Source organism: Papilio xuthus, unplaced genomic scaffold (assembly GCF_000836235.2).
Source record: "Papilio xuthus unplaced genomic scaffold, Pxut_1.1 DF826945.1, whole genome shotgun sequence".
NCBI lineage: Eukaryota > Metazoa > Arthropoda > Insecta > Lepidoptera > Papilionidae > Papilio > Papilio xuthus.
The window spans coordinates 4,419,824-4,443,658 of NW_013531704.1; the positions used below are offsets into that span (position 1 = coordinate 4,419,824).

General features: G+C 35.5%; 1 protein-coding gene across 2 annotated transcripts in view; it reads right to left on the reverse strand.

Annotated features, from left to right (window-relative positions):
- Nucleotides 1-23,835, reverse strand: part of LOC106121326 (uncharacterized) — a 49,657-nt gene that overhangs the window by 18,602 nt on the left and 7,220 nt on the right. The window contains exons 1-2 of one of the 2 annotated variants that reach the window (XM_013316943.1): nt 18,157-18,379; nt 11,060-11,200 (exon numbers count right to left, since the gene is read on the reverse strand). In XM_013316943.1, the coding sequence (XP_013172397.1) occupies nt 11,060-11,169 (110 nt within the window). In that variant the 5' untranslated portion in view covers nt 11,170-11,200; nt 18,157-18,379. Of the gene's footprint in view, nt 1-11,059; nt 11,201-18,156; nt 18,380-23,835 lie in introns of those variants that run through there. The other variant, XM_013316942.1, reaches the window with a different exon arrangement.

The window sequence follows — 23,835 nt, forward strand, 5'->3', positions numbered from 1 at the left end:
AATTTATTCGTGTTACAGTTTGTTGATGTATTGATGTGCAATGGACGGATGTTATTGTGATATTATCAAAGTGAGGGCGAGGGACGGTCGCGCGTGTTGTGCGCGTGTCGGCGGAAGGACGGCGGGTCACCGTCGCCACCGTCTCGGCCTGCCTTGTGTCACCGCTGCCGCACCGACATCGACAGTCGACACCTCCAGTAACCATACGTCCAACATTAAACGGGACGTGCCTTTTATTGCTTTTTGATTATGTGCAATCTACCTTTGCCAAAAAAGCGTACAAATGTTAAGAAAGTTGAAACGGCATTGGAGTCAAACACGCTTGTCTTTCTTTGGTTTAATATGGAAACAATGGAACAAATCAAACCGAAATTTGATTGATAGAGAAAAGTAACAATAAAATTGTATGTAACTACTCCATAAAGATTTCAATATGACTTCAGAATTAACAATAACCTATAAAGTCGGCACTAAATAAGACAGTTATTAAGGCAAAATAAAATGTAAGTAATATTAATTAGCTTTGCTTTGGTGAAATACGTACGGCACAATTTTTGCACTACAGTGACCACAATGTCAAAACTATTGTAAAACAGTGCTTTTTATTGCTGTATTATTCATGTCAATTTAATTTATACAAAAGTATAAAAAGCTCGTTTGGTGTCCGTAGTAATTGGTCATGATGCAAACATCAATGTCCTTTTTATGACACAGAAGTACCTTTTCGTTCGTCATATTTGTAATTAACATTTGCTCACAAAACATCTCCCTTTGCATTTAACTCAAAACCAAAAATTAATTAAAGGTTAAACATTACTAAATTGTATGATGTATGATATAAGAAACAATCGTTGTTATTTGTAATTTTACACGTAAAATAAAATAGTGTTCAAACCGTTTTAATATTATGTTCTTATGCAAAGTAATAAAATGGATATTCTTAGTACTACTATCACAAGACTTCAAGAGGCATACTTAAGTCAATAATTTTGATTTGAATAAACTCAGTTTTAAGTACACTGGCCGTGCGGTACTTGAGCATGCTAGAAGATTTTTCTTAATTAATGATAACATTTAAAAATAGTAATACATGAGTTCAGTATAAAAAACTTTGGTATATCTGCATCAGTTTTATATTGGGAGGGTTCACTATTTAGAATTGTTATGTCAAGAGTCGTTGTCATTGTTATCGGCAACTTTGACGTTGGATGAAAAACAAAAATATTTCTTATCATTAACTTGCAAAATTGTAAATCAATCATGTCAGTCAATAGCAAGTAATGAAATTAAAATTATGTACGATTTTAATGACCATCTTTGTTTGTCAATGGCTTTCCATTTAAATGATGTTTCGATCTTCAATGAGTCAGTCATGATTTGGAGGACGCGTCAAGGTGTCAGACGTTCTTATTACGAAGTCAAGTCAAAGGCCTAAATCGCTTTGTCTTAACCTGCTTACTTACTGCCGATTGTGAAGGGTTTATATTCAGTTCATTTAAATTTTATTGCTCGAGCGGTGCGAAAAAAAGAAAATTGCATACGGGCGCTGATTTCAGAATACATAAGTAATATACGTAAATTATTAAACAAAAACGTATTGGGTTCAGGATTAAATCTTAAATCTAAATAAATACTTTTAATATTTTTTCACTTTGTGGATAATAAATTTACTTTTATTTAATACATAAAAGTCCTTAGGTACTACATAGAGTTTGATAGTGTATTTTTTCTTAAAGTACTGAAAAAATATAGGATTTATGGATTCTTTCTATTAGATATAGATATTGTTATCTATGCAGCAATGATACATATACGATATTTCAAAGATATGTGTGAAGTCAACAAACCTGCACTTGGCCAGCTTGGTTGAGTATGGCCTGGACATCCCAAACTTAGGGTAGGCTCCAAGCCCTTCAGTGGAAACGTATAGTGAGCTTATGATGATGATATTTTTCTCTTTCATTTCTTACATAGTTAAATTATTATCGTCACCATTAAAAAGTATTTATGTTATAAGGTATTTTATAATATATGAAAAAACCGTCATTCAACTAATTATCTTCGTTCGTCTAAGGAACTAATTAAACACACAAAAGATTTTTTATACACATACTTGTGCCATTCGTTAACCTCTGTTCAACAAAAAAATGCACTTAATTTTCTTCAACACAAAGCCCATTGTTTAAAAATAATTAACGTAATATATTTCGCTTATTTAAAATTCTTAAGATACGTATCATATCGTAAGTTATTTTATTTCATTTCTATTTTTGGTTCTTGTAACTATGGAAATTTTTTTTAACCAAAAATCAACTTCAAATAACCAACATTATGGTCTAAAATACGAGACAGGTATTATGAAACTTAAAAAAACTCTATTATGTAAATGAAATTCAAAACTTACTATTATTATAAATGCGAATGTTTAGATGGATGGATGTTTGTTTAAAGGTACCTCCAGAATGGCTAAACGGATCTCGATGAAATTTAGCATGCATATAGAACATAGCCTGGAAAAACACACAGACTACTAACTATGTTTTTTTATTTAATTTCTCACAGAAGGTCGCGGGCGACAGCCAGTATTATTATAGACGCAGAAAAAAGCGTTAATACGTTTAAAACTAAGTCAATTTAACTTTAATTTGTAAGCAAATATTGAAAGTGCAAGTTGACCATGACGTCCCTCCCAGCTTTGTATTTATGACATTCATGAGACCGGGCAAATGCCTTATAAATTTATACTTATTCGTATTAATAACTACAATAAATATTAATATATTATAATTTCAAACCTCCCTTATAATGTGAACAGAATGACCACAAAAACCGCATTAAAATTAAAATTTATTTATTATAAAGTCTTTACCGAATGTACAAACTGGTCCTGACTGATATGTTTTTCCTCTTATTATTGTACTGATATTACAATCGCATAGGCTTTTTATTTTACAAATACTTATATTTCAATTTATCTATATTTTAACAATATTCATTGCATTCTTGTTTTTTTTTATTGGATTTCGTGCGTTGTTACAATTCTTGGCCGCGGATTGACCGCTCGTAGACACTGCGGGCGGTTGGTATAGTGTTAGTAGATCAGCCATGAACTTTAGCCGACATCCGGTCGCTTTCGCCCCGACTTCACGCGACGCTGCCCATACAGGACTTTCATCTTACCAACCCACCGACGGATTTCCTTCGCATTTTTTAAACTTTATAAAAGAACTTCCTTTTAGAATTAATATTCCATAAATTTATTTTTATTTCACTTTTGTCAATCAACTTGATGCTAATACAGTTTAAGATAACAATAAAAAAATCTTTGTTATTTTGCTCTAAGTATCAATTTAAGTACTTAATTTTTTATTATTCTTTTAAAATAATATTTAAGTAATAAAAATTATGGAAATTTGACGCCGTGATCTTTTGTTGTGGATTTTAACATAATGACGATACATTCAATATGCTTAAAGTATGGCGAATGGAAAATTTTCGTGTTTAACAAAATCGGTGGCAACGTCCAGTTAAGGCGAAGCGGGACGTTGCAGGTCGGAGGGGGAGAGCATTGCACAGCGCGGTGCAACGAATGCAATGCTCCCCCGCCCCGCGCGTCCCTCACCCACCCCCTACCCCGCGTGTGTTACATCAATTTACTCTTCTCGAATAATCCGTACATTGACATCGCGAATGCGCCCGTAATCTTAAGTTAGTACCAACTTAGTGTATAGCACTCATTTGAGTCTTACAAGATATACCAAGAATACTGCTTGTAGTTTCATAAGTAGTAACGTCTATTACAACGATATATAGTTTAATATTATATATTCAAAGCTTCTAGTGATTTATCTGATTTAATCTTGACAACAACACAATTAGCAGTCCACTAATTGCTATAAAACCCTTGATTAAGGATAGCGGGAATGAACCCCTTACATTACTTAGTAATCCTTATAAGATTTAACAGACTTAAGCAGTATTATTTACCGATAACTACATATCTGTTATCGACATATACTTATCCATAAATATATATAAATTATAATTGTTGTTTTTAAATGCGTATTTAATAATAACGTGAAGTACTGGGGAAATACCAAGACTGCTTGATGTTGTTTTTCATAAATACTATGTCACCATATAACCCAAAGATAAGAAGACAAAAGATGTTCCGTATGAAACTTAAAAAATACTAGCGAAATGGAGAAGTTACTGTGTACAAAAATAATGTAAAGGTGGACCTTAAAATACTCTTTGTATTACCCAGGTTCAAATAACCCCAATGTAAAAATAATATAAGTGTGGTAAAAGTGGGGCAATAAAATCTGCTAATAACAGTTATCTAATCGTCCCCATTATTGTATGCAAAAAGGAATTAATTATGCAAATCGCTAACCCCATTATTGGCTAAGAGTGAAAATACGACCTGTATATTATAAAGCTCGTGCCACACTTTCGAAATACAATCTCATAACGGTGTTCTCAAATTCAGTGCACGTTAACGGCGTCTACGTTTTTGCGTAATCGTAGAAGGGCGCGTAGCGAAACGGGCCGGGGCCGGGGCCGGGGCCGGGCCGCTCTGAGATGTCGGGGGTCAGAGGGGGCGGGGGCGCGGCAGCGGCGTAGGGGGGTCTATATCGGCGGCCTTTCCTGAAGAGCCTTCAGGCCGAAGCGAGCGACACGACCGACGCGACGGCCCGTCTAGACGTCTGGCAGCTACCACGTGTCGTAACACTTATCTGCCTTATTAAATTCCTTTACTTTTCGGAATTTACTTTTTAACCGACTTTGATGTCTATGCGTAAGTCTTAAAATATTATGCCATGAAAAACTAAAGGTACGGTTACGTAGTTATTCCCAAGTAAAAGACAGATTATCTATCATACAAGTAGGTTTGTAGTTCAGTATCACTTTTGGTAAAATTAGTAATTTAAATGAACATAGAAAGAAATTAATAAATTATGACAATAACTATTTTAAAGGAAATATATCTACCATTAATTTAGCAACCACAATAGACACAATAGAATACAAATTTGGCGAAAGTAAATCGTTCGTTTCGCGCCGCGGCCGTCGTTACGGTACGATGTTTGCGGTGACGCACGGACAAATCCGTGTCGAGACAAGGTCGGCGCGAGGGCGCGGGCCTAGTTCACGTATCGGTATAACTAAAAACCTTCTTCCACTAGCAAACACGACTGCTATTAGTAATGCGAGGGGTTGAATTGATGAAAAACACACAGTTGAATTTACTGGCCATGTATTCCTTTTCTCAATTGGTTCTTATTTGAAAATTTCTTCAACTTGTCTATAAGGTTGTCTTATAAAGGTCTGAGTACTGTAACAATAGCTTATTTCTCAACAAACATTACTTAGGAGTACATACATAGTAAAGTTAACCCACAGTAACACTAGGTAGGAAAGGTAACTTTCTGTAACAATGAAGACAATTGTACAATTTCCACTGGCACAGATGCACTCTCAGACACTTGGCAATTATGCGCACAGTCGCGTAGTGGAAAAGTGGTGTTATAATCGAGCCGCCACCGCGCCGACGCTGTTAACAATTGCAGACGGAGCGTGACTCAACGCCGGCTCAGCGTGTTTACCTGCACGGCGCGGCGCAGCAAACAGCAAACAGGCCGCACAGTCGCACGCAGTTAGGCACGCAACACGAAATTTATAACCTAATCTATGTACACATACTTGTTAAATTGCAGGTATATACCTGATAAATAGATTTTGAAGTACTATTTTACCCTAGAATTTAAACCGTATCCTTCCTTTTTAGAAAAAAACAAGTTTAAATTTCATGCATTCTCATTGAGTAACGTGAGCTTATCCTGTTTTCTTCATAATGATTACAAGTTAAAAGTTTAAATAAAATCTTAAAATCATATATTAATTCATTGGAACTGAAACTAAGAATTATGGTGCATTGACACGTCCCAATTGATAAGAGCGCAACAAGAGAATCTAGACGTGTCCTATTTATTTGGCGTGCAGGAATTGGACCAGGTCGGCCGTTACCACTCAGACTTGGCGCAAACATTTGCCCAGACTGGCTGAAGTTATCCGCAAACCAACCGTATCGTCGCTATCTCAAGCTGATACCACGACACTCCTCGGTCGAGATAATCACCGACACCCGACCACATCTGATAAAATTATCATTTATAAATATATGCACAAATAGTTGCGTAAAACCGTACAATCGGAAAAGTTGTAACATTATAAAGCTGACGCAGACATTACGGCGATTTTTAATAGGGTAGTGGCTCATTTCCAATAACATGCCTAACTCGTTGCCCTCTTTAATAGAAAAGCAAAACCAAAGCGAAATTTACAGCATTAATATGAGAATCATTCCAGCCCCGGAATATTTTTTTCTCTTATTAGCTGAACCTTAATTGGTACAAAAATAAGTGTTTTTTGAAACTGTAAATATAGAGCCAAGCTTCCCCTCATGAAATAAAAAATCCATCTGATTTCATTAGTGCGAACCTACTTGCTCTCTATTTTAGTTTTTTTTGTTTTCTTTACACTCTTCCTGATTACTCAACATTTTCATAAAGCACCTAGACATGCTTTTTTCTTACCAACTTATATTTTATTTTAGATTCCAATGGACTCACTTATATTATTGTATAAAATAGAAATTAGTGTGTAATTAGTAAAATACTACTCATGCCAAAAAAAAGTCGTAAAATTTTAATTGATTCTGATTTCCCATTGAGTTATATGGTAAAATTAATTATCTGTTATTATTAAATAAATTAGTATCTTTAAAATTGCTATAAAATACATTTTTATCCTCTCACAAATTGTATGGACGGTTAAGAACCCGTCCCTGTCAGGTTTTAGTAACTGCATCGCAGTATTTATTACACACAACCAAATATAAGACGACTTAATTTGGGGTGTTCGACCCGATCGTTTATAAAAAATAAATAAAAAACAGTCGCGACTGCAATCAGTACTGATACGGAATGGAGGTCTTCGGTCGTCGCTCGTAAATATTTGCATCGTCTGCATCAAATAACTTTAATATAAAAACATTATATATCGCCTTCATTTATACTCGTCGGAGAATCAAGACGAACAAAACAAAAATATTGTATAATTTTATTAAATTGAATCATAAGTTTGTTCTAATAGATTTTTCTAGCAAATATTGGATGGACTGATGACTTCAATTTCAAAGTATCTAATACCTTAATAGATAAAGAGCGAGACAAGAAATATTTATACTTTTGCTATACGCTTATTGAATATGTAGCCCTGGCCTTATCACTTCCAGCATCTTTGATCCAGATCCTTTTCGGTATGTCTATATGTAAAGTCATAAATTACCACTCGATGCTCTTTCCAGCATACATTTAATGTAATCAATCTAAGGTGACAAAATAGCAACGAATTTATTAAATTCAGTAGTAGGAAGACATGTAAAATTACGTAACAATATAATATTTTACCGACGTGATCTGATGATGGAGCTGGAAGGTGGCTACAGGAACTTCGCAATGCAACGATAAAACCTAACCTTCTTTGGACTCGTTTGAAGCGTCGTAATGAAAAGATTGTCTCTTTTTAAATTTTATTTCTTTTAATTAAGAACAACGTAATAAAAACTTTTTAAATAAAGTTGGTTTTTCTAAATTATTTGATTAAATTCTAAATCTGTAGCTTTATTAATATACAAGATTTAATAATACCGCGACAGAATCGATTAAAATTGATCCGGAAACTTAATGCTGCAGTCTTCGGATGCAAATATTTTACTTTTTATATCGACGAAAACGAGAAAAAAACTATCAAAAGCGAGTCTGAAGCTGCAGACCTTGAAACAATTGATTGTTGTTATTGTTAATGTGTTGCTCGTGTATGTTTCTGTGAGTCGTGTAAAGTTCATAGTAAACCAGTTGCTTGAATTTCGAAAGGTGCTGTTTTTAACAGTTTTGTATACACTGAGATGCAACGATTTTGTTACTGTTTTATAGACGAAATATAATTGTTGTTAAAAACAGGTTATTAATATAACTGTGGTAATGTAAAATATAAAAGTTGTGCACGCCTTACCAGTGATTCTGATCTGCATGAACACGTTGTTCTCGATAAGATAATTGCACTTAATTTAATATTTAAATATCTTTGAAATTCTTAACACATGGTATTATTGGTGGCATGACATATGACATAAGCGCAGCCTTTGAACCCGTATATAATATAATATCTACTAGAAATAAAGTTGGAGTGTCTGTACGTAACAAAGAAATATATCTTGCGAACATGATATATTTGTCGAATTTTTTTAAATGTATGTTTGTTAGTCCGTCTCTCTTTCTGTCTATGTGAATAATATCCGAAACACGGGCAAACGCTAGTAAATAATAAAAGCCTTTTATTCCTATTAGTTAACTACAGAATATTTTCTTAATGAACACACATTTTTATGATGAATAGCTGTCGCGCTACTTTCCACGCCGATATGAAAAAGCCTACACGCACGTGATATCCCAAAGTAATGGAGTAACAAGGGATTAAAATACTAAACAGGACAATCCGAATTCAAAGGAAGGGATTTTCCTGCGACTTTGTTTACGCTGTAAATTACATATACTAAAATTACACTTACATATTAAGCCTACGTTTTACTAAAATGATAATAGCGACTGTTTAGATGGATGGATGAATGAATGAATATTTGAAGGTATCTCCAGATCGGCTGAACAGATCTCGATAAAAATTGGCAAACATATAGAACATAGTCTGGAAAAACACATAGGCTAATACATAATTACTAATTATGTTATTTTTTATTCCGCGCAGACGGAGTCGCAGGCGACCGCTTGTATAGTATAGAATAGTATGATATAAAGCCACTTAGCAAATCTTCATAAAGTTCATGAGAAAGAAATATGTACATAAGTACTAAACGTTTTACAAATGTAAAAATGTTAATTGAACTCGCCATCCCTAGTAAAATTTTATATAATTATGAAATATGATGCTAAATTAATAAATTACTACTTGTTTATAATGACGTGTCCCATATTGTTTGACATAGCTTATGGTGACCGTACACAGAAGGTGCGTCAACTATCAGTCAATTGGCGCGGCGGGCTGCGGGCGGCGCGGGAGGGGTCTGTATTTCGGCGGCCTTCCTGAAGAGCCTTCAGGTGACGCGTCGGCCCGTCTAGACGTCTGGCGCCTACCATATGTCGCATTACGTGCTATTAATTTTTCGCGACTCGATTTAATCTTATTTTATGAATTTTAATCGCTATCATTGCCGAAATCTCTTACGAAACGTTTCGTAATTCAATTTATTAAGTGCCAATTTTGTATGCAGAATTTACTGCTAATAATTCATTAGGTTTTATTAATTGTATGACAAACAGAAATCGAATACAAATTTGTATATGGTATGTAGCAATATATTATAATAATTTTTGGATTTAACCCATAACAGTACATTTTGCGACATCTTGTTATATATGTGTCTATCTGTATTACAAAAAACTTAAAGTATGTAAGATGTCAGATGAAATGATTTATATATCTGGGTCTGGTAAGGAGCAATTTCTATAAAGAAGTAGGAACTACTTGATTGACATAATATAAACATAGAGCTAATTGTGAACTGAATTATGTAGTCAATACTCGTTTTGACAGCAATTACATGGAAAATAAATTAAATGAAATTAAAAATTTGACTTTTTTTTTGAAAAATAACATGACCATCTCAAGATTCTTGAATACATATACATAAAAAGGTATGAGTGCTGTACCTCTTTGCTTTGAGTCAGGATTTGTGTTGAATGATATGTATTGATAGTAAGTATATTAGAGTAGACGCATTTTTCTCAGGCGGCGAAGCGTGTCGTCTAGACGCGAAGGAAGCGACCGGCGGACACTCGCACGGATATTCTGTGAAAGGGCTCCTTTACTTTTTGTGAGCAGACGCCGACTAGGATGCTAGTGCTGACCCTTTACGGAATCTTGGCTCTGCAGTACAATGTATTTGAGCGGAGAAATAGAAACTTGTTATTCAAGTGCCGATGCGCAGTAAAAATTCGATGGAATGAGAGAACAATCATTGTCTTTAAAGTAAAATATTATTTGTCAAGCCGAATTATCGTGATTATTTTGGACTGATATACATAATATTAAGAAGAACTTGTTAAAGTTGTTCATGTTTTTCAATACTGTTGGTGTAAAGGATTTGTTTCTTTGTAATAGATAAATAGACAAATGAGAAAATATGTAGTTTTACATAAATATATTATATCTATTGTTAAATATTAATTATTGAATCTCAGAGTAGCCTGTTTCACAAATTGACTTTTAGGGATTACCTGTAACAACGTACTTACTACGACAAAAAATTTGCAAACAATTAAGTTAGAGTCAACATAAGAGTGAATAACCAACGTTCTATTTATAACAAACGTGTTTTTTATCCGCGTTCTCGAGAATGCGTTGAATTCTTATTGTTTTGCTTCGTGTCATCATTAGGCGAATTAATACGAATATCGTAATAGCTGTAAAGTTAAATTGACCGCGAAATATAAACGCGCGCCGCGTCTAGTTTGTAACACTAACTTTGTTACATTTATGTTCAAAAATAAACGAGCGTTACAAAAATTGCTTGAGATTTATGTGAAAACATCAGTATTTCTTTGGCAACAAACATTTGCCATATTATAATACAATGCATTACCGAATTATAAACCGTAACCGACGCGGACGCAGGCGGAGGTGTGAAAAATATATGACTATGTTATTTATTGCTAAGTTTTATTACTTTATTTTATTGTTAGCACACACATTAACAAATAACTGTCTGTTTTTATAGTAAGGCGTTCATCTGATGTCAAGTGAAACCCATGGCAGTATCAGAATAGAGTGATTAATTAAGTATGAGGTTTTGTAAAGGTGATTTAGCACACGAAATATAGTATTTTTTAAATAAATGCACTCTATAGGATGGTGTTTTCTCATTAACTGTTGTCACTGTAGGAACACAGATAAACATTCGAATTTGTTACTTGCTTACCTGCCTCGCTGGCGTAGCGACGCAAAGTAGGTCTTGACCGACACAAGAGGTCGCCAACGCCGTCTGATCTGTGCTGTCTCCTGCCATTTAATCGCTTGTAACTCGCACATCGTCAGCTCCAAGTCGTCTCTCCGCCATTATCTGGACCGAATTCATATTAGTTACTTACTTTTATAAGTTATATTATGCACACTTATATAGTTAAGAGTACATGCAGTTAATATAACGACTTATCTTCTAGCAATTGCCATCGGCATACGCTTGCAACATTTATATGTGCACGCTCGACGTCAATAGAATAGTCAATATTGTTACGTTGTTTGGGGTCTGCCTCTCGATGGGGGACTAAACATGGGATTGTTTAATTAGATGACGAGAGGGGGAGGGTCGGAATAAACTAATTAACCCTCCCTCGAGTCTCGCGTACTAACTGTGTATCCTGTAAACCAGCTTATCAAATCGATCGTTAATATTATTATAAAAAAACATATTTGATTAATGGTAATAATATTAACTTCTTTAGCGATATAAAGCTCGCATACCAACGAACAACTGAGACTATGTTTATTAATCTATACATCTAACCGAGCAATGTATAGCACAAAATGAAATAAACTACATAACAATGCAGCACTTAAAATAGCAGTTGTGATTTCGTTCCGATTCCATAAAATTGCCTGTGTCTCAATAAAGTGTGTGTCTCGGCGGGATAAATAAGAATGTTGCTGCAACTAAGAGATGCTACGTTCCTTATAAGTTTAGTAAGCGCTTATTTCGTTACACGTGCCAGTGGAGTGAGGCCATTGTGTACTCCACTCCAATAGTTCATAATAATAACTATAACTAGTATGTTATTTATTCATTTCGTTTCGGTCGTTTATTTTATTCGTCAAAAAAATATTTTATTTTATAATAAAAACTTTTAGGCGAAAAAAAAATTTTTCAAACTCGGAGCATCAGGGACGGAGTTACGCGGTAACACACATAAAAAAAACATACAGACGAATAAATAACCTCCTTCTTTTTGAAGTCTCGTAAAAAGAAACTCTTCATGTGACAAACGGGTGGGGATAGACATATAGACAAATTCAGGAAGTCAACCGCAGCCACCTTACAGTCTTGCTCTAAACGTGGATATCGGCTACATGCTTAAGTAAATGACCTTTTCAAAAGACTGTATCTGTGTTTTACTGAAGAACTTCAGTGATATTTAAAAATAATAATTGTTAATCACTCTCGTATTATTTTTAGATCTTCACTATTTTTAGCATAAAATATAAGCTTACTAATACTAAGCTTAAGGCAGATAAAAATATTTTATAAACAAAAGTTGCGCTAAATGTCCAATTCGCATACATAAAATTTATAGATGCAACAAAACTGGACATTCTGTAATAATTTATACATGCGATGGTTAAATTTACATTTCTTATCGCCAGACTGACCACACAATGTGCCAATTTGGTATTTGATAATTCTATCGTTTTTAGAATAAAAATATAGTTTTTATTTCAATAATTAAATACACAATTTTATGCGGTTATGAAATAGAGGAGGAAATAATTTTGTTATATAGAAAAGCGAGCTATATATTTACTTATACCTAATGTTAAACAACATAGCTTCTCGTAGCATGAGTGGACGATAACTGAACATTTTAAACAAAAGATACTTTTAAAGCATCTGCTGTTCCTCTGGGGTTGCGGATGTCCATCGACATCAGTGATTTCTTTTTATTAAGGTTCCAACTGCTCTTATAATACGTCGGATTACTTTATTTTAATGTTGGTAGTAGGTATGCATTACTTATGACCACCGTAGACTATTATTATTGATCACACCCTATCGTTATAATAGTGCCACTTGATACAGTACGGCGCTTTGATTAGTATTGTAGAAAAAAAACACAATGATATTTATTAAAGGACCCTCATGAACCCTGATCCCTGTCCACTCCTCGGGCCGTCGCTTTGATGTGGGATTGCTCAATGAGGTTACATCATGCCAGCGGGGAAATGCACTCGGTTGCGCCCCCGACGTCGCGTGCTCTCTCGCCCGACCGAGCGCCACTGCCACCGCCGCCGACTATCTGCTCATTCATAGAATTAACAAACAAAAACCCTGCGTTCCTTTGATGCTTCTATTCAAATCGATGGTTACATAAATAAACCGTATTATTGCCATATGTAAATCAGACATTTTAAAATTGTGAATATTAATCCGCATTATAAATCAAGGAACCAGGAAATAATAATGATACGATACGGAATGATATATTGTCGTCTTACAATAATAAGTCTGCGCATCTTTTTATTGTGCCGGTATACTGCTTTTTTGGCTTGACTTTGACTTTTTGATTCGTAGTCTTCATTAGAATTACTCTCTTATACAGTTTCAATATAGTGCAGTTATCATAAAATAATAATATGCAATGCAGAAATAAACTATGAGATTTATTCCAAGGCAACGGCTGCGCTCGTAGAATCAATCAGTCCGGGCGGGGCGCGCGGACGGCGCGGCGGCGGGCGGCGGGCGCGCATGCCACTCGCTGTCGTAATTTTAATTCATTCACAATTTCCTTCGGTTCGGTAATGTTTTGCCGTTCACGCATCACTGGACGGCAAGGTAATAAACAAGGCATAGACAAACACAGCCGCTGTAGCCGGTGTCAATGTTCCAACATGTAATAACAGTACAGAAATAATACTCTATTCACCATTGATACAATCTATCTATATTATTCACAACTTTCGATACAACTCAGTAGTATTTTTTTGTATAACGCTAAATTGTCTCATCGTGTCTATATAGTAAGAAAATAGTAGGAAACAAAAACATGATTTCGATTTTATTTCAAGTAAGTCGAGAAAAAGTGAAGGTTTCTTCAGTCATATAGGTTCTGAAATGTACAAATTATTTGCTGCCATAAAATAAATCAACTTGGTAGATTACGATATTAGTTGGCAATTAGTGGTAAATCCAAACCGCAACAGTCTGAGCATAATGAGGAGGGACATCGGATTATGTGATGAGCGGGCATAGGTCTGTAGTGGGCCGCGCGGGGTGACCGCTTCGGGCGCACCGGGTGCCATATTCGGTCAGTGCACAACGTTGTTTACCGACGCGGTATCGCGAGGCCGCGTGACGTAGCGTCTAGACGGCGCCCCTCCCCCCGCCGCCGCCGCCGGCCCGCGCCCGCGCCCCTCGCCCCGTTGGCCATGCACTCGCTCGAGCACCGGTTTATCTTTTAGAACGGTAACACTGCAACAAACAGCCTTGTATGCATTAGGACCGAGGCCCTACGGATGGTGGCCGCGCGTATCGTTGTTAGTGTCGAGTTATGTTCGACGAGTAGATCACGCGGCATGGTGTGCGCTTGACTTAACACGAAGATAAGGCAGATTTCACGAGGCGCACACCTGATCTCCGAGATAAACGGTTGACACTCATATAGGGCAATGATAAGAACTTGTTACAATTATTTTAATTGTAAACATTGAATGTTACGTCTGATGAAATGTCTAAATGTATCACAGAGAATCTCGGTATCAGCACCGTCTACAATACTACTTGATAACATTATCAGTCGTAATAGTCTACAATCTAGCAAGCCATAGATATTCTTTACACTGATAATATTTGTAGGTGCCAAGTGTCGGCAAATATTTCATTTTATAATATTTTTCTCTTCATTAATGGTAACTGATTGATCCCTAATTTACAATTGTATCTTTTTCCTGATGTCAAAGCAATGCTTTGCTACTGTTTAGTTCTGTTCATTCGACTCTTATCTGTGAACTCTTGCGCAATAGATTCAAAGAGGCTAACAATTTGTTTAAGCTCAGTTGTATTTGTCAGTTTATGTGAGCTACACCCATACCATCTCTTCGATTACTTCAACTGCTCAGACACATCGATATCTTGTGTAAATGATGTAGGTACTTTACTAGATTTACACAATAACATTTTGAGATGGTCTACAATCTCTATAGATACATAAAAACTAAAAACTACTTGTCAATAGTTCATTAATAAATTAGACCGTTCACTGATAAGCGTTCCGTTTGGAATAAAAAAAAAGATTTTTTACTCCTTCTATCTCTAGCCAAGATTATCTACTGGCGACGTCATATGCCGTTGCGTTTATACATTCTAATTGATACTTTTTACAAGTCATAAATTTCAAAGAGCCTATTAATATATCGTTAATCTAATGCACACATAATATTCCTGTTTTATCAATCAGTGTTGCCGGAATTAACCACATTATTAGCAACTTGTGTGTCCGACTCACTGCGTTGACGCAACCCGCCAGACAAAATTATGAGTCACGGCGACTTAAAATTTAATATGTTGATATACTATGCACGTCGATATGTTATCATAGCAGAAGCTTCCTAGGAAATTGACTCACAAAGAGTATAAACCAAGAAAGAAAAGTAAGGAAAATAGAATATGCGGATAGTTTTAGGATAGTAAATAGAAAATTCATAAATACGCTATTTTATTTATGTCTGGATGACCTATTTTAAACTTTGTTATCATTTTAGGCATGTTAAAGACAAAAATATTTTTCTTTTCAGTTAGACCAGGTGAAGCAGACGTCTCTACAGTTGCAATCTAAGTATCTATTGGATAATTGTGAGCTATAGAATTGAACGCCATCTGTCTGGACGTAACTGCGACTAACTACTAACTGGATTGGATGGCAAAAACTTTTGATTAGCCTCACTCAATGGAAGAATATAAAACATATATGTTATATAAAAAGTTAGAACTCGAATTTTACATTTTAATTATTGAAGGAATATTTAAATTAAAAAAAAAAAATTATCGACATAATGACACTTCTTTTAATTATCATGATGATTAATTAATTAAATAACGGCTTTTTTCGTTAAAGCGATGGTGAAGTTAAATAAAGTAAACCGCATCGCTGTTCATTAATTGGATAAGTTAGTAAATAATGGCTTAATCAAATTCATGTTTTACATAAAAGTTGCAACAGGGATTTTATCAACAATCACTATTAAATAAGATTTATTAATCTGACACTATCTCAAATGACGTCAACACTCGATGATCTATATAAATTATATACATACATATTACATAGATTGTATACATATTACTGGAAAACTATAATAGAACTATAAAATCGTAAATGCTTACGACAGCATTGAATTATATTTTTAATCTACTAACATCCGTTTACTTGATAAGAATAACGTTTTAAATGATAATTTCAACATTAATGGGGCTTCCCCATTTTCTTTATCGTGGATAGATAAGGCTAATTCATTCGTTAATTCTATATTTTATAACATAAACTTTCAAATACATTTTCTAGCTGAGTGTAATTGGAACGTAACATCGACAAAAAGGTTACAAAAAAATTTATAAAAAAATATATATTTTAGCCCGTTTGTAAATACAGAGCGAAGTTGTTTTATGTCATATTTAGTAAAGCTAATCTAAATCCTGGAAATGGCCAACTAATCATGTGCTTCTACATTATTTTGTTAACACTTTTGTTACACAAAAAAAAAGCATTCGTAAGTATTAAGATTTAAACTTAAGTATTACGTTATTTAATCGTAATATAAATAATCTTACAAACAACACAATAGTATGTGCTTGTACTATCTACATATATTATATGTATGCGACTCCGTTAGCCTTTATGTGGCAAAATTTAATTATTTGGTTTCGACCTATAACTGGTGAAATTATGACTTAACAACAAATAAAATAACCCTGTCTTATATTGTAGTATTTTATCATGTTTAAAAACTACTAATATTTTATCTCAATCTATGTTTATGGTTTATTACATTTTTAACGGTTCCGGGCAATGGAATATTTTGATAGAGCCAGTCGGTAGTGTAACACAAACCGTTTCATTATTCGTCGCCTCGCCGGTGATAATGACGAAGGTCATTTAGCGAGTGTGCATCCGTCTAGACCGCAACTCGCGGCTAGTTGAACGCAGCGCTGCCCAAATGCAGGCCCCATCAATTTAATTATTAATTTATGTACGTACCAAAGTAATTTACGTTTAAATTTAATAAGCACGGTATAATTGATGATATAGACATATACATACATGTATATACATGTACATACATATGTATGAAATAAAAATAAATAGAAAGCTATAATTCTGAATGAAATTAATATGCTTTTCATTATTATCAGCGGTCTTAAAATGAGAACACAAAGAACTTTGGAAAGAATTAGTGTATGATTCCATTTTCCATTTAATTTAATCTTATGCACGGTGTTCAAACAATGTGTATATAAGAAAAAGTATTTTAGAAATGGTGGACAATAAGGTAATTCTGCTGATTTATATTGCGCTTTCTCGTGTTAAAAAACTACAAGGTTTATTTTATTTTTATATATTTATATTTGTCAACATTGTGTTTAAATTTGTTTTATATCCGCGACGACTTAAAATGTTGAGAAGCCCTGATCTAACCCACCAGTCTAGCCGACTAACTACACAATGGCCCTGCAAATAATACATAGTCTGTTTGGGGTTCAGAGCGTGTGTCAGTTCATTATGAGTTCAAGGTTGGCGATTATAGCTGTCTCGTTGAATGCAGGGCCGCGTACGAAACACCGCTCTCTGCATTCCTTTAGGCTAACAATCATTAATATTATGTAATGACACAAATCTAATAGTACAGAAGTAAGAAATTAACTTTGACTATATCGGACATGGTGGTACCATCTCTATTACTTTTTCAGCTTCTGTGCGTCAGTGAAAAGCAACTACGTTTTAAAACAAGATTTGAAACTAAAACCTACGTCGGAGTACTAAGCGAATATTAAATGTGGACTACTACTAAGTAAGGGATCGTGGTAGTATTTTCTGGTATTCTGAGGCGCAATATTTTGTCCTACAAGTAGTGATATTGTTTACATGGATGATTTTTAGTTTAGGCATATTATAAATATATTGGCGGTCTAATGATGACTTATTATTGGTGTAGTATTAGAAATACGTTTTGAGTTAGTATAACAATTTCGTTTATTATAAACTAAGTAATTTTATTAACCTAAATAATTATTAGTTTATTTATTTAACTCACCAAACACGGCTGGCGACAGGCAGGCGGCCGGTCGCAAAAATTGATAAAACTTGGCGCGCCGACGTGAGTGGGATAAGGCCAGGGAGATGTGGATTGGCAGTCTAACTACACAATTATCTGATATGATGAGCAGCACAAACGCTCTGTTGATGCTCTGCGCAGAGTTTTACATCTAGTGTAAAAGAGTCACGCTTCTACTCTTATTAAATGGTGGACAACGCGTGCCGATTGCATACCAAGGCGTCGGTCTTGTCGGCCTCGAGCCGCGACAGGGAAATCGCCAGACAGCTACCGAAAATTGGGTTAGGCGCGTTTTTACGCGGCGCCCGCGCTGCAAGCGTGAGGTCGATGAGCCCGCGCTCCTCCCCGCCCCCCGCACCGCGCAGCGCACCCGCCACCCCCGCCGACCAGTTCCAGCACAAGGTGCAGCGCCCGCTGCCCCGCTGCCAACCCTACATACCTACCACCTGCCAGACACTAAGCGAGTATAACACATGAAGTCAACTACGTCTCGACTCGACAAAGGAACAGGAAACTACAGTCACCTTCTTTTTTAAGTTAAAATAATAAACCGCATTCGATTCGGATAAGAAAAGCAATGTTACAACGCCCCAATTGTTATTCGTGTTTGAAGAAAATTGTAAAAACGTTAAGATGCACAAAAAACGACTCGAATCGACTAATGATTTTTAAAGTCCAATATTTTTTCCATTAAATTGTTGTGAAAATTTAAACCATTTCTATGATCTGTAAATTTTTAACGTAAAATGAAGTGCTAGAGATAAATGTTTCCACTTAGACGCGCTCACGCGGCGCACCAATTAGCAGCACAAATCGTGATTCAAAATAAATCATGTCTAGCATTATCGAGTAACGGCCGCCTAATTGAAGCCTTCAGGACTTTGAAACGGCAAAATAAACTGCACCGTCTGCGGCCGAGGGTGCAACGACATCAGTTTATACACTTTGGAACCAATCCGCGGCTCCTAATTGCTGATGTTTTTCTGCACCCACTTCGAAACTATTATATTTTTAAGGATTGAGATCTGTCTGCAGATAAATAAAGAGAATGGATCGTCTGGGACGTGCCGTCCGCTAGCTTAGAGGCGCATACGCAATCGTTTGTTTACGTTCGCGATTCAATGCGCAAAGAATTAATTAAATTATTTAAGTATGCGACACGATGCACATATTACTGTAGAGAGCGTTTATATTACAAACACATTGCTTACAGATTCTTAAATTAATACATCATTACGTAATTCGTGTCTCAAAGATATCATACCTCCAGATGCTTGTACAATCGGCACCCAGAAGTGAAGCCGAAAAGTATTATAATAGATTGGTAAATTCGTAAAATATTGCATGTACATAACATATATCGTGTCCAGCGACAAGTATTTAAAATGTTTACAACGGTACTAGTTCCGAGTCATGATAGTTTCTGAGGACCCCAAAAAACATTAAAACTTAAATAATCGTATACTATCTTTACTTATTTGTACATTTTGGTTAGCCACTAGACGAGACAAAAATTGTTGTTTCTAGGAATTTTTCAAGTTGAAAATTTCATGACGTTTCGAAATTCATCACGAAAGATAAACATAAAATGTGTTATTTAGTACATAAAACTGCACATGAAATATACGAGTGCACTCTGAGCACAGCTTTGGAAGGCTTAACAAGCGGCGAGGCGAAGCGAGGCGAGCTGAAAGCGACGACTAGTGGGTAGTGACTAGTGAACGGCTGCAGCCTGCAGACTCGGTTCAAATTATTTGGTAGCGGCGCGGCGCAGACAAGAAAACTTCATTATCGTTGCTCTCTGAGGACGTGCGCTCCTCAGACGATTTCAGTTCTATACGAATTTGTAAGTAAATATTTTGAAAAAGTCAACCTACATTTAATATATCTCCCAAATATTTTTACTGCAGCTATCGGATGTATACCTTAAACTGATTGTTGTGACAATAAATCACAAATAAATAAATAAATAAACAATATTTTGGTCATCAAACAACTAACATTATAAATGCGACTGTTTGTATTGATAGATTGATAGATGGATGGTTTGTTTGACGGTATTTCCAAATACCTGTATGGATCTCGCTAAAACTTGGCATATATGTAGAACAAAATCTGGAAGAACACTTAGCATACTAATAAAGTTATTTTTAATACCCCGCTAACGGGCTCACAGGCGACAGCTACTTAAAAGATAACACGAAATAAAGCATAAAATTATTTACAAGTAAACAATCATTAAGAGAAGTACCTACAATTTATGTAGTGATTCATGACCGGGTTTTTTCCCATGTATCGACTATCACATGCTATTCGAATGTCCGGACGATGATAATATTGTTGCAGAAACATTGCCAAATGGCGAATGTAGGTATTGGACTTGTATGTTGTAGGTATGCTAGATTTATTCACGTCAAGTGGCCGAGGCGTCGCGTCACAATGTAAGCCGAACGCGTCTAGACATTCTGCAGACGAATTTTAAAAACGCGACCGCGGCTTCGTTTGCAATGCCTACATTAATGTCTAGCCGGACTAGGTATTTGAACAATAAAACCCAGTTAACAACACTTATTTCATTTATTTATTTCCACTATGTTGCTGGTGGTTAGCGAATTACCTACATACGAGTACATAAATACATTTAGATGGCATGTAAACTAGGCTTCTTCTAATATCACATTTTGGGACTTTAACAGTACATTGAAGTTCCTACTAATTCATTACTCCAATCCATATTACAAGTATTAGAGTGAAGGAACTGCTACTAATGGTGACACGAATCACAATACCCACAATTGAATAAATGTAGTTATAAAGGTCAAAGTTCTAATTTCTATTTCGACATCAATAAGAGACTAGGTCTAGACTAGATCCGCTTAGTATAATTCGTTCTCAAATTCAAGCGTCTATGTTTACGACAACAATCTAGACTTGAGTTTTATTCTAGACGGCTAGACAGCTTCGACGCCTCAAGGCCAGCGCAATCTTGATATTCATTGAAATCCTGACCAGTTCCAGTATTCCATAGGATAAACATACAGGCTCCTTATACTTTTATACATACCTGTTAATTATACGAGATAATTTTTTAAAATCTTTATTCATAATTATTTGAAGCATGTACATATTTTATTTATAAATAGAAGTTGCCTGCGACTTCGCCCGCGTGGAATTATAAAAATTTAGTAAGAAATATAATAGGCTTTAGCCTTTATCACCCGGGTTAGTGTAGCTTCTAAACAGTGAAATATTTTGTTTTGAAATTTATTCAGTAGTTTCGGTAACTTTTCAATATATACAAATAAAGAATGAAATCATTTCTCTTAATAACATTTAAAATACAAATTTTTATTTTAGTTACAACCACAACTCATAGGGGACTAAAATACAAATATCGATCGTCAAAAAATAACACTTACCGTTAGTTTTGATTATATCCAAAGCTTCACAGCAAACTTCACAGTTAACTTCACGTCTCTTCTAGTAAATTCAAGTACAAATCATTGTTTAAATATTACCCCATTAAATAGTAAAAGCTTCATATCAAACCTTAGTGAATTAAATGAAAAGCGAATAAAAACGGATAATAAATATACGGATTGGTATTTTATTTGATTTTATTTGATTAGGTTAAATATTCATTAGAGTCTATAATACTAAGGTTGTAAATCCATTACTTTTATTTGCACAAGTTAACGTAAATGTCAACTAAGCAAAAATTATCATAAAGCTTTTAGGAACAATAATAAGAAAGCATTATTTATAATACTTATGTTTACCTTATCATATTCTTGAAACGTCTGGCTTAAGAAAAAATAAAACAAATTGAAAATATCTTCTGATAGTTATTGAAAAGTTTTGTTTTATAGAGATAAACGTGTTTTAAGCCTCAACCCAGACAAAAGTAGATAAATCCTAGTCACTTGAATTTAGTTGCTAACACTTGTCGCTTGTATTTAATACTTTCGGTCAATAAAATTAACTAAAAAATCTTAAAATGAAATGTCATCCAAGCTATGAATAATCCATGCTGTTAGGCCAATATGATGTTTATAAAATAAAATAAAAAAAAAACATAGTAAGTAGCCTATTTGTCCGTCCAGACTATATTCCATATGTATGCAGGCATGTAATCATCTATCCAAACATTTATAATATTAGTAAGATGGTTGAATACACGAAGTAATACTAAATCGTTAAGTCTAAATTACGTTTACGGTTTAATTTCAGCATAATCATAATGCTGACGAGATATGCGGCGTGCGGCGCGTGGCGTGCGCGCTGTCATAGCTGTCAGATCGTCAACGTTTTATGGCGGGCGGGGGAAAGCCCGCCTATTTACCAGCCGCGTTTCTAGACTATGACTATATGTCTAGACGGCCGCTCCAGAAGTCATGCGCCACTACGCTTTCACATGTTTATTCAAACGCGACGGAATGAGGCCCGCAGTCATCGCTTACGTGACGCAATTTAGAATTAATCGTTAATTACGCTTTGATTGTTTGGTTTATTTTAGTTTTCGAGCGGATATTTCCTCACGTCGCCGTCGACCGCTCGAGTCGCGTCTGCCGACTCATCACATGATTACCAATGAATCGTACAAAATAACACGCACATTACACAGAATTGACGGAATACAGTTCCCAGATCATTTCGAAGTTACATGAGTTTCCTTAACACTATACAATACTTTTTATTACGTCATATCATATTCATATCTTATATCATATCAATCAAACTTTAATACTGGCACAGTATTACGTCGGTATGTACGCGACCTGTTTTTAATAAAACTTTCAATATCTTGAGAATACAGAAACAGTTACAGACTCGTAAAAAGGAATAAGAAAAAAAGGACACTTTTTACTCTTTCTAGACGCTACTGAGTCAACGTGTAGGCTGAATACGAAAAAATAAAAAGATAATTAAATCGGCTACACTCGAATGAACAGCACTCGGCAGTATCACAATTCGAAAATAGAACAACCGAAATCTGTCTGCAGAATAACACGCCTATTTATCACGGTGCTCCGGCTACGCGGAGAAGCCTACGGCAGGTGGTCACACTTACCTACCTATATAAACCTATAAATTTTCATCTGAAGATACAATGTTGTGGTGCAAGGAGCATCGAAGTGCTTTATTTATTGCGCTAGGTGGCGGCAGCGGCGATGCGGTCTCAAGGGCCAAGGCTCCGCGCCCACTGCGCCCTGCTCACATTCCCTCGCCTCAACTTTTTTGTCCGTCTGCGGTGTACTTTGTGAGGCTTGCGCTGGCCTCAGCCAGAGCGGACCGCAACACAATGTCTCAACTAAGTACATCATCAACAGTTCTTGTAAACACAAAAAATATTAGTCAGAATCGCCTCGAGAATATGCACAAAACGAAATTTAAAATAAGCAATATTAGGTCAACATTTTATTGTTTTTTGAATTCGTATGTTACCAAACTGATGTGCATATCCTAATTCGAACTTAAAACCATCAAAACATAAAGAAGAAATTTTCTTTGTGCAACAATTGTGTTCACGTCTGTAATTGAATAGCGGAGTGTTGGTGCAGCGAAAGGCTAAAAGATGGAAGAACCCACTGGAAGTGCCGAGGCGAGGGCGGAGCGGGGGCCGCGGTTGCCGGACCGGTCCGGGACGGACGGTTGGGG